The sequence below is a fragment of the Rhea pennata genome, chromosome Z (assembly GCF_028389875.1).
Source record: "Rhea pennata isolate bPtePen1 chromosome Z, bPtePen1.pri, whole genome shotgun sequence".
Taxonomy (NCBI): domain Eukaryota; kingdom Metazoa; phylum Chordata; class Aves; order Rheiformes; family Rheidae; genus Rhea; species Rhea pennata.
This window is the reverse complement of record NC_084702.1, coordinates 17,018,266-17,031,121: the sequence shown is the minus strand read 5'-3', so window position 1 is coordinate 17,031,121 and position 12,856 is coordinate 17,018,266. Positions and strand designations below refer to the sequence as shown.

Sequence of the window (12,856 nt, the reverse complement as noted above, 5' to 3'; positions counted from 1 at the left end):
TCTACTCAGCCCTGGGGAGGCCTCATCTTGAGTCCTGTGTCCAGTTGTGGGCTCCCCAGGACAAGAGAGACATGGAGCTACTGGAGAGAGTCCAGCGTAGGGCTACAAAGATGATCAGAGGGCTGGAGCACCTGCCCTACGAGGAACGGCTGCGAGAGCTGGGCCTGTTCAGCCTGGAGAAGAGAAGACTGAAGGGGGATCTTATCAATGTGTACAAGTATCTGAACGGAGGGTGTCAAGGGGATGGGGACAAACTCTTTTCAGCTGTCCCCTGTGACAGGACAAGAGGCAGTGGGCAGAAATTGAAGCACAGGAAGTTCTGCCTGACCGTGAGGGGGAATTTCTTCCCAGTGAGAGTGACGGAGCACTGGACCAGGTTGCCCAGAGAGGTTGTGGAGCCTCCTTCTCTGGAGATCTTCAAGGCCCACCCGGACGCAACCCTGTCTAACATGCTCTAGGTGGCCCTGCTGAGCAGGGGGGTTGGACTAGATGATCTCCAGAGGTCCCTTCCAACCTGAACCATTCTGTGATTCTGTGAACAAGTCCCAGTATGCTTTTCACTGATTTGTCCCGTCACCTTTTTTTAATGAACGTAAGCAATCATAACATCCTGAAATCTAACTCTATGCTTGTCAACAATTAAGTGAAGAAATTTAGGAGAAAAAGAAAGATACTGTTTTTAAACACATCTCATTTTCACACTCTATGTTAAGTTGCTGCTAGTCAGCAAACAAACACACTGCCAGTGTTTTGTCCTTGTCACAAAAGCCAATCAGCCAATGAACAGAAAACTAAGTTGCTTCAAGATACAGAACATACAAAATATACATCCTCTGCAAGAAACACGAGCCATTTCCTAAGGATTACTTCAGACAAGCTGTAGAAGTTTTACCTTTAGCAGAAATGCTCAGTTTGGCTGTAACTCTAAAAACTACACTAATTTTAACTCTCCATATTCCTTGAACTCACGAGCTTTAGAAGAGTAAAATGTCAAAACAACATTACTTCTCAAAACTACTTCTCAAAGTGTATCTTAGAAGAGTATTTCACATTTAATTATCAGCACTAAAGCACTAATACACGTTATGTGTCACTAAATTTTAGCTGGAAGTTTCTTAAAAATACAAAAAGCTATCTAGACATTATAATCTAGGAAAATAACAAATTTTTATTCTATATCAGAATATTGGTTTACAATAATTTCAAGGGAACAAGCAAGGAAAATATTGTAAATCCATATTTTTGATGGCAAATTCTTTAAACAGTACCTCCCATGTACCATTCAATCCAAAATCAGAAAAAAGCTGAAAAACAAGCATATTTTTCTATATTTACTATAATACAGAAATAGCTTCCCAATACTACAAGCTTGATACAACCTCCCATGTACGGTTGTTGCCACAGTACACTAGACTTGTCTTATACTTCTGAGAAATAATTATAAAGGTAGCAATTTATAAAAAAGACCACTAGACTAATCTTTATTTATTTGCTGGTTGACTCAAACTTACTGTAAATTGCTGTCCAGAGTTGTTATGGCTCTTTTAACCTCATCAGAACCAGCTTTTAATGTGATGTGGAGATAAAATGGGAGAGACTACACGTAGCCCTCAAAGATCTGCACACACACGCAGTTTGGAAGGAGCTGACTCATTCCGTTTCTCAAAGGCACAGAGAAACTGTAGCTCTCAATACCTTGCATAAGAAGTCAAGTTCAACATTTTAAACAGAATGACAAGCTCTCTGCCAATAAGACAAGCTCCATATGAAATTAATTTCTATTCATTTCCCTTTTTAAAGCAATTACAATAGTGATATAGTACTCTTCTTCACACTTTCCTTCCACAAATCAATCTGATGTATTCTGCCTTTATCAACATAATTTCTGTATCTAACTTAATTCACACAATTCTCAGTGTTCAATTTTTCTTTTATGAGTTCTTGTTTGTCTTGTCAAAATGAAATCTGCTCTACAAGTAGGATTAAAAAGCCCCTATGACAAACTAACAGCTCAAATAAAAAGAGTGAAAAAAAAAAAAAAAGACAGAGTGAAAAGGTGTAGGAAAAATATACAGGAAAAAATTGTGCTTGGTCACCCACTCCTCACTCACTTTCTCTATACACACACCCACTCGCAGCCACAAAAATAGTAACAAAATGCCAGATTTTTATTACTTCTTCAAACTTCATAAAGTACAGATATAGAAATGCTATGATCAGTATTCCTGCACCATAAAACACTAGTAGAAAAGTGTAATCAATTTTCCTTGTTTAATCCATTTTTTCTCCTCAGTATTTTTTCAGGTATGACTTCTGCTTTGTGGCACTTTTTGAAAGGTGAAAAATCCAGAAGTAACCGGATTCCCTTTGAAAATGCATATGAAAAACAAGCATGTAAGTGAGGAAATAACCACTTTGACCTCTACGATGGAGGGAACATGAAGAGAAAGGATCTCTCTGGTAACGAGGACGAGGTTATGACATCTAGGACTTTCTACATTTAAAAACAAAAAGTGTTGAATTACTTTGGGCCTCTATTGCAGACAACAAAGTACGCATACAGAATTCTACTGTGAGTAAGAAAACTGCACATATCTGACCAGGATATGACTGAGGTAGCTAGCCAAAATCCAGATCCTGGCCTTTAGGCACAGTAAAAGAGCAAACTGGGCAAGTCACATGTCCAGTCCAACCCTTTTTATTCCTCTACCTCATTCTTATAGTTACTTCTTTCTATTCAGTGACTTTTTTTAAAATTTACTGTAAATTGTAATGAGATACAACTCATCCAGACTTAAAGGCTATCATCACTCATTATCAGAAGTTTATTTTACTGTTCTTTTGTTCTTATATTCTGTTCTTATATTAATACATTATCTTTCTTTTATTCTTATTCTTCAGTCATTGTTAATGAAAACACTGTACTCTACAGCTCCTCATTACGCTACACAGTAAGTTCTTGTATCCACCGCAAAGGACGGCATACAGAATGATGACAGCAGATTGCAGAAGAAAATCTGTAGGACTATCTCAGTAATTTCTCCACAAAATAACTTGATAATTCCTTTCAGATTAAGAAATTCAAGATACTTGAATTTTTGACCAGAGTGTTCACCATTAGGAGGAGTCCTAACGCGCCTGTCCAAGCTATGATGAAAAAAACAGATCTTTTTTGGTATACTTCACAGAACAAATACAAGGTAATAAAAAACTCCTCCAATCTAACTGAGGCAAAGTACAGCTGCCATCCTTTGCAGTTCTATAAAATACTCCTGAAAAAATACTTTCTTCACATCTGTTCTTTGATAGCAAAAACAGCCTCTTCCGTGGATCAACCCACCTTTCCCAACTTGCGCTCTCATTCAAAATTCTCATCTTTCTCTCTTCAGCATCCCTTCTGGTCTAAATCTGTTCCACATCCTTACTCTCCTAATACCATTAGTCTTAATTCTTTAATGAGGGAAAGTATGGTGAAATTCTCTAATAAAGGAATGTACAGTGATTCAAAAAAAAGAGTTATCAAATATCTGTTGAGTTAAACCAAAGGAACAGAATCAGTTTTCAGTTTCCTTTACTTCTTCTTTTAATACCAGCTTTTTACTCTAGATATATTTTGGTCCCTTAGCATCCATTAACCTATAAATAAAGTGTTAGTCTCCAACCCCACTAGCTTGTCGCTCCTAAAGCCTCAGGTTAAACCACAACACCAGTGCTGTCCCTAACTTACCTTATGGTCAAATTCAAACTCTTACAGCCACTGTTAGGTGATACCTTAAAATCAAGTCAGTTGGTCTATCAAAGGGTAGAGCTGGAAATTCAAATATACCTGATGCTAAAGTTGGTGTACCATGAGAGTTGTAGCTACAACACTATTCAGCAAAATTAATCAACAGATAATCTAATGGCTCTGCTAATCCAATCACTTTATGTTACTGAACAAAAGTGTTCCCTAAAGCTAAGATATGGGAAAAAGCAAGCATAAGAGACTATCTAATTAGATGGAATAAGACTAAGGGAAAAAAAGAAGCAGAATAATGTCTTCAAGTCAGGAATGTAAGAACAGTTATCAGAGACAGACAGGACAACAGTTATACCCTTAGTCCAAACCCCGGCTTCTCTCTACTGAGCAACAGATTCCATTCACAGTCAGATCTGTTTTATGGCCTGCTGTAAACACCAGACTAATCTAGTGAAGGAAGGAATTTGTCCTTAGAAGTTTTTTTTGAAATGAGGAAGAATTTTTGCCCTAGATGCTAGATAAGCCCACATAGGCAATCTATGCATCCTTCCCACCCTTCTGTAGGGATGAAATTTCAAATAGAAAAATTTGTTAGGAAAAAGGCTCCTAGAAAACAAAATGTGAATTTGATCTCCTACTAGCTGGCACAACAAGAAGACAATCTAATCTGCAGCCTCAATGACTGTGATATAATTCCAACAACAGCTAGGAGTGACATGGAAATGAAAGATCTGATGATAGTTCACCAGAACAGGTACTGCCCAAAAAAAGTAAGTGAATTACACTCTCCAGTTCTTTCAGAGTTATAATTGCCAAACAAGTTAATAATTTAGCATATGAGGAAACAAAAATCACTCTCTTCATCCTTTCTGACAGGAACAGTAATTTGCTGCAGCTGTTTCACATTTTCAGTTTCAGTCTAGACTGGCTCAAGTTAAAATAAAATTCAAGCTAGTTTGCAAGATATTTCTCTTGAAATAACATAATAAAGCAAAAATAACTATTTTTCAATTCTGCTGCCTAAACAATCATATTTCTTACTTCTTCACAACCAGTTTATGAATCAGATTAGTAACTGAAGGTAGTGAAATGATGATTTATTATTGACATTACAAGCTCTATACTGTATCAGGAATACTAATTTTCACTCAAATCTAGATGATCTTATAGCAACAGAAAAACAAAACCTAGAGCATTTATCTAAGAAAGTTCATAAGCTTTCCAAGTCCCCGTTAGAATTATGATTTCAAAGCAAATAATGATCTTTGCAGTCTACCTTTTTTGCAACACTGCCCTGTATTACTTACCTGTGTTGTCCTTCTCTTACAAAGCACTGTAATTAAATGTAAAAGCAATCAAAAATACATAAAATACAGAATAATACTTCAAATAAATGCTCAGCTACCTTAAAATTATTTTCTAGAAGGCTCTATACAGTATACAGACCACTTGCTCTCTCAGGGTATTTCCTAATTCATAAAGACTTCCTCTATATTCAATACTGACAGCTAAGCATAAATATAACATTATAAATACACAAGAGATTCTAGAAAAAAAAATGTATCATAAGAGTTAAATCAGTGGTAGTCATAAAATTCCAGAACATGTATTTGTAGCTTTGTTCCTTTCCTATTTCTTTTGTACTGGATAACATAAGTTTTAGAACTTTGCCTTTCCTTCCAAAGCCTCAAAATCTGTCATCAGCTGTTCTAAGAAAATCAAAGAACACTGCATGATCTATGCTCTTTCTAACATAAAGCCAGTAAGGTGCTGGATTCCACAAGTCAGGATATTATTTGTTAAATAACCTAAGTTGTAAAAATCAAGACTTTACTATTTCTATCTGAAACTCAATGTCATCATACAAAAAGGAAAAAAAATTGCCAGTGGCAATTTTTAAACTGAAGACTAAGGACTTGCAGCATAGCATCAATTCTTACCAATTTTGATGGTCCAAGTACATGCAAATATTATAGTTTCATTGAAAACAAAGATACAATCAAATCTAAAAACTGTGCCAGCGTCTAGTATTTTTAATGGAATTCTGCAAGATATTTACCTTTCTGTATTAAATGCAAAGTCCATAGCACCATGTTCTCTATAAATGCATTTCATAAAAAGCAAATATTTGTCTCATTTATCACAAATAGGCTGTTATGACAAATTATTTGTCATCCTCTTTCTCCTGTACTTTGTCCAGAAAGGTATATAACTGTATTCATCGCCTTTCCCTGAATAATGAAAATCCATGAATTGAATAAACATAAAAGCAATATCCAAATTCAAAACCAAATCAAAAAGATAGTCTCTTTGCATTCACTACGTTCAAATGAAAAGAAATGAAAAATACTAGCTGCCCAAGTGCACCATCTGGTGGCCAAAACTAACTTTGAAAAAAATATCCTAATAAGAAAAAAAATATTTCTATCATTGGCTTTCATGACTTCCTAACCAACAATTTGGTACAGAGGTTATTCCTCCCTTTCCTCTAAATCGATGGAGCTATAAAACCTGCTGCCACATTAACTATTCAGTCTGTTTACACTCCTCAGTCTCTGTTCCTTTCACTAGTATCTCTTGTTATCCATTATTTTTAAATCATAGCTATTTAATCATAATCATCTAGTCCTTTTGTTCTACATTAAGATCTATTACTTAAGTTATTTCCTTCCGCCTATACCTTTCAATGCTTTGTCTCCTAATCCTACATATCTAACATTTCTCATGAATTAAGATCGTTGTACTTCTTATTCCCCTTTTTGTTTTTTGACCTCTTTACTTTAGCCTCTTAGTTTAATGAGTGTGCAATTCCATGAGAAGAAAATCTCTATCCTTCTCTATTACCAGTTACCACCTAAAAATAAATAAATAAATAAAAATACTACTGTCTTATCTTTTCTTTGAGGAAGTAATCTTTAGTAGATTTTAAAGATCAAAGAAAACAATCAAAACAAAGTATACATTGATATATTATCTGCCAATATAAAAAAAATGAGACAAGGAAAAAAAACTACTTATTCTGTTTATTGAAAAAAACACTGTTCTCCTGTATCCCATTTTGATCTCCACAAACCAATAGCTGTCTATGTCTGAAGCGTCTCTTTACCAAAATGCTTCACATCAGAATCTCTGATGATCTCCTAACTAATTTTTACACAGTTATTTGGACACACAATAGAATTTGGATTTGTTCCTTTTTTAAAAAAGGATTACTGGACATTTATAGCTGTCTTTCAAAGACAGCATAACCTACTGAAGAAAACTGAATTGCCTCAAACCATGTTGGCTGACTGTATTTATTTTTGGACAGAGTCCTTAAGTAATTTGTCTTTTGCAAAGAAATATGAAATATTGGCAGGGCCTCAGACCATCTGCCAAAGGGAAATTCTGCTATTTTTAAAATGACTGGAGAAGGGAATTACTGAGAATATGAAGTAACTTCGAAAATCTACACAGAGTGGATTCTTTTGGAGAAATGTACTGCCCTATATTTTGCATGACCTCAAACCTTTTCTGAAATCCTAACATTTCTTCTGTTAGTCTTACTACAAATAACCCTTTCAATATCTAGTTCCTGTTGTTACCTACACAGTGATTTGATACCAACAGATATTCCATATTTCTTGGGTAACAGGATCTCTATTAGTAGCCCCTTTTACTCCTAGTGACCTATATCAGTAACTAGCAAAATATATTTCCTTACCAAGTTTGCTTTTTCATCTATGTTAATCCAGAAGTACACAGTAATTGTAAGTGCATTTCTGGGAAACTACAGACATTCTAAAAATGTGAAAACATAACTATCAATTTTTCTAAGTGAAAGAGAGAAATAAAGTTACCTACCTTAAAATTTAAAGATGAAGTAAAATTAGTTAAAATCTCACTAACTTTCCATACAAGTATATAGACAGAATGTATCCTGAAATAGCTAATAAACAAAAAATTAAAGAAGAAACAAAGGAATCTCAAAGTGCTAGACAGTTCATGGTTTAAAAAAAAAAAAAAAAAAAAGTGAGGTCTTATAATTATGTACAGTGTCAATAGCCTACCAAGAATAGAATTGTCTCACTTTTGCAGATGTAGAGTTTATTTCAACCTTGCCTGGAGTCTTAAAAGAGCGACACAAAGTTTTCAAAAGGACGGATTTTCAAGCATAAAGCAAGAATGCAATCTTTAAGTACAGGACCCTTTAAAAGAGGGCAAGGAGAGATAAACTTTTTATAAAGTTATGCATACTTCATCATAAATGCTGCCATTGATATCTGCTCCATAAATTGGTGCCACAAAAGTCAAATTCTTCCAGTATTTTCGCTCCAGATCTTCATAATCTATGTATCTTGGGGTACAGTACCTGCAAAAAAAAAGTTGGAAAAGGTTCAGCATAGTCTCAGCAACCACTTTCACAATGGACTATGTTCCTGATTATGCAAACTGAATTATAACAGATCACTTTATTTCAAATTTACTGAAATAGAACTATTAGTTGTACTAAATTCCTAGTTTCATAGTTCATCATAACATGTAACCTCCTACCTGATCACTACAGTGATTGAAGTCATACACCTATCCATACAACACTTGCTTCAGTCTCCAGCAGCTAAACAACGTATCTACTGACAGCCCTCAGCCTGAGCCTTGCTTTGAGTTTATCTTCCATAAGAAAGAAGCACATGGAAGAGTGGCTTCTCTATCAGCTGGCCAGTATTTGTTATTTTCCTCTTCGATTCCTGCTCTGCAAAGACAGAGAGGCAGATCCAGCATGTGCTGGTCTCAAACTCAAAACAATACAAACAATCATTCTGCCATGCTAGGGGAAAAAAGGGGGGAAAAGAAAAAAAGAAAAAAAAAAAAAAAAAAAGCACCTCTTCCTTCTCTACCTCTTCCCCTTTTGAGAAAAAGGCATACTTTTTCAAACAGCTGGTACCAAAACCCCTCTTACTATAAAGGTTCTCCCCTCCTGCAACAAAAAATAGAAGGTCAAAAGAAACTTTTCCTCTTTGCTTTTAGAGCAGCCCAAGACAACTACGCTTTTACATACATAAACATATACACTTTTGGAAGGTTACTCAAGTCTCCTAGAAAGTCTCATGGAAATACAGCAGAAGCATACTACCAGAAAAGCCATCCATTAATATCTTTCACTTCAGTATCCTTTTGTTTGGCCTCCATTCTCTGAGACTTTGGAAAAGAAAGCTTGCCACTCTGAGAAGGACATTTTCACACTGGCAGTGTCAATGTGACTGTGTCTGAACTACTGGAAAGAAAATCTAAACATACAGGAACTATGTAAACCAAATACATTTATATCATGCAATAACAATGAACAGAGGGGAAGACGTTAGTAATAAGTATTAACCAAAATATTACAAGCAATGCAATTTTTACCATTATTTCTGATGATATGGCTCCAGAAATCAGCTTCTATTTCTGCCTTGCCCTAAGTAATATGGATACATAAGCTCAGTTACCATAACGCAAGGATCTTTGTTGTGGGATGCAGGTATGCTTATATTTCCCAGAGCACCTGATGGTCAACTGAAAATCCCATAACAAATAAAGGATAGAATATATTAACCTCCTAGCTTAAGTGCATGCAATTCTTTCCAAATGCATCTTTCATTTCCATTAAGACGGCACTTCTCTTTTCCAAAGGAAAGGGATAACACAATTAATACTCAAGAAGAGAAGCTGTCCTCAGAGAAGTCCAACTTCTTCATTAAAAAAATCCTTTTACAGAGAATTACAGGAGCTCTTAACTACTGGATAGTGTAAGAAAAACAGAGTATATTGAGAGTCCAATGGGAGGTTGCATGACACATTTCTCACAAGCAGTGACAAACAGTTAGAAAGAGACCCACAGCTAACAACAGGTTAAAAGTCATCTCAAGTGTGCTTACCTATACTTATAAAGTTGTAGCCTGATTTCAGTAAAAAGAGCACGAAAATTGAAATAAGAAATGCTTCCAAAATTTTTCCAAGATACAGAATAAATTAAATCTGACTTAACATTGCGGTATATAATATATCTTCATAGGTACTTATTCATTATCACATCTATTTTAGGAAGTTTCTGCTTATCATTTTACCATAGCTTAATCAGATTCACATTTGAAACATACTTAGGATAGAAATTTCCATCAGATAGCATATAAGTTTTATATTTTATCCTCCCTCTAACAGCTACTGCATACATAAGCATAAGATAGATTCCCATCCCCACTTACCATAGAAAGAATATTATAGAGTGTGATAACATCAGTTTTTATAAAGTAATATACGAGCAACAACACACTGATCCTTCTTAATTTAATAAAGGAGATCAATTTTGCACTTTTACAATAGCACGTTATGTGACATTTGCTGTGGAGCCTCTTTAGCGTCTCCTAGTTTTTGCTGAGCTTAATAACAGCCTCTCTCCATACCCCTTAATTTCTCTTTCTACTTCAGATTAAGTTAGTCCTATCTTACTTTCTCCAATTCATTACATTCAAATATTTTTTCCCAAGATATTTTGACCCGTTATCCAGAAATTATTTCCAGTCAGTTTCCAGAAACATTAAAGCAGAATTCATTCTTTTTACTTAGTCAAAAAGGACTGGGAAAGCATTTCTCCTATCACTTCCTTCTTCTTCAAATATCCATTGACCTGAAGTTTTTCAGGCTACTGCCTAGCCTTTCATAGTATATTTTTTCCTCCTTTAATAAATATCTTGTCTTAATCAGAACACAGAAGCTCAGCAGAAGGAGTAGTGCACTCTTGCATTACTGCAAAAACCTCTGGATGAGTTAAATAATTTTGAGATTTGTGGTGGTATGGCACAGTATTTTATCTGACTATAGGCTATTCCAACATCTAGGCGAAAGGAAAGTTAAAGTGTGGTGTTCTTCCACAATTTAGACACAGTAACCCTATTGAGAAGTTCAAAAAAAAACCAAAAAATCAAAACAAAACACCAGCTGCCTAATGCATTTCAAAGATATCACAGTTTAGAAACAAGTAAATATTTGTCTTTCTAAACATGACTTCATATATACACACTTGTCACTGTTGGCCAGCTGCCTGAATTCCTTCACTGTCATTGGCTTTTTCTGAATGTTGTATTGTGTGAAGAGCCCCGACTGACCAGTGACCATCTGCTGAATTGGAGCAGGAATCACCAAATCTTCAATATCATTATAATGTTTTCTTGGTTTCCACTCCTTTGGCGGGATAACCTGAAAATTCAGCAGAGTAAAAACATGACATCAACAGTGGCACAACCAATTTGTAACACGCTGGAACACCCAAAGAATTAGTGTGGTATGCCCACATGAGGGCACGAACCACTTGTCAGCCCTGTCACAATAACTAACTGACCAGGCGAGCACTCCTAGATGATGCAGATGCCACCTCAGCTTCTCCCAAAGTACACAGCAACACTTTCAACATGTCAGCTGACAAGCAGCAAATCACTAATCTACAGGAATTCAATCACATGTAACTGTACAAACATATACATGTATTATGTAATAGAACTGCCAAACATTTTACCTGCAGAAAAACTTATGCTTAACAAACATTACATACTGTATTATATAAAATCTCTCAAATGTCAAAGATACTTGTCAAAGAAATGTCAAAGACATTGGCTTGTACGGCTCTAACAAGGTACATAATTTTGAATATTCTTTTTATACATTGGTTTAGCTGAAAACCAAAAACTCACAATTTCATGCATTTCTGCTCATAAATTTTCTGTTTTGAAATTCCAACAATTTTAAAACACAGCAATAGACATTTTTAATTCACAGAATTTTTCACAAGCATTGTCTTGGAAATTTTTTAAAGCAACATAAAACAAAGTTATCGGGGGCAGGTTTAGCTCAGTTGGTTAGAGCATGGTGCTGCTAATGCCAAGGTCATGGGTTCAATCCCCGTATGGGCTATGCTGAGGGTCGGATAGATGACCTCCAGAGGTCCCTTCCAACTTTACCATTCTATGATTCTATGAAAGTAGCCTGGCTTTCATTACATAAATATCTACCACTTTAGAATTACAGTAACTGGAATGATTAGCTTGCATCTTGGAGATAGCCTTTACTCTAGGCTGCCTAAATCTTTCTTCTAATAAAGATTTCAAGATTATATGACAACCATGTTTATTAGAGATTTTGTTTTTAACTAACTCAAAACGAAATACTTTTTAAAAATTTATCTAATATCCTAACATCTTTTGATATCTCTGGAAAACAATCATAAAAGGGCCAAACTGTAATGCTAATATACTTAATATTCTACACCTTAAAAGAGATCTGGTCAATACCATTTATAGTACCACAGGGTGCACTGAATTCTAGATGCATCAAGCCAAAGAAAAGTTACCAGGTGCTAACCTACTTTCACACCTAGTATTTTCAGCTTTAAATGTAAATCAACTATTTTATTCATTTTTTACATGGATGAAACTCCTGCTTTTCATTTTTCCCTCCTCAGCTTCTGTGGGGCTTCAGCTGAAAAGAGACTGCAGACTAGAGTTCAGTGTTTTAGAGAAAAAGAACATTCAATCATCTTGTAATTCCTGCTTGTTTCTTTCACATAAATACTAAATAATGCACATCAACAAAAAATACAAAATGTTGCTTTGGAAGCAGAGAAGCCATGCATTCAGAATATATGCATAGAAATCAAACACATATATAGAGATTTCCATTTTAATGATTATTAAGCATGAACTCGTAGGTTAGACTCAACTATATAGGAATACTGAAAAATAAAACTTGCATTCTCTTATTTAGTTCAAGGTCAGTGTATTTTTAAGCAGTAAAGATATTTTTGTGAATACCAGTTCAAAATATCCTCTTTCAGCTAACTGGAACATACTTTGTATTGTTAGACTTAAAAGTTCTGCTTAGAGAAGTGAATTGTGTGTAGGCACTGTTATGCTAAGTATTATTTTTAAAGAAAATAAAAAATACTCTCTTCCTCCAAAGACTGCAAGTTTTTTTAAAAAACAAACAACAGTCATGGCAAGGAATGGAAACATAAAAATGTCTTGTCCAAAGCAATACATGGCTGGTCAGTATTAAAGCTAGAATGAAAAACTAGTTATTTGAGTTTTCACCAAGAACCTGTCCCAT

General features: G+C 35.2%; 1 protein-coding gene across 7 annotated transcripts in view; it reads right to left on the bottom strand.

The window, feature by feature from the left end:
* Positions 1–12,856, bottom strand: part of KDM4C (lysine demethylase 4C) — a 249,607-nt gene that overhangs the window by 217,094 nt on the left and 19,657 nt on the right. For all 7 annotated transcript variants that reach the window (XR_009961144.1, XM_062599330.1, XM_062599325.1 and 4 more), the window contains exons 3-4: positions 10,779–10,954; positions 7,976–8,090 (exon numbers count right to left, since the gene is read on the bottom strand). Coding sequence is in view for 6 of the 7 variants with exons in the window: in XM_062599330.1 (XP_062455314.1) it covers positions 7,976–8,090; positions 10,779–10,954 (291 nt within the window). In the remaining variant the exon portion in view is untranslated. The remainder of the gene's footprint in view (positions 1–7,975; positions 8,091–10,778; positions 10,955–12,856) is intronic.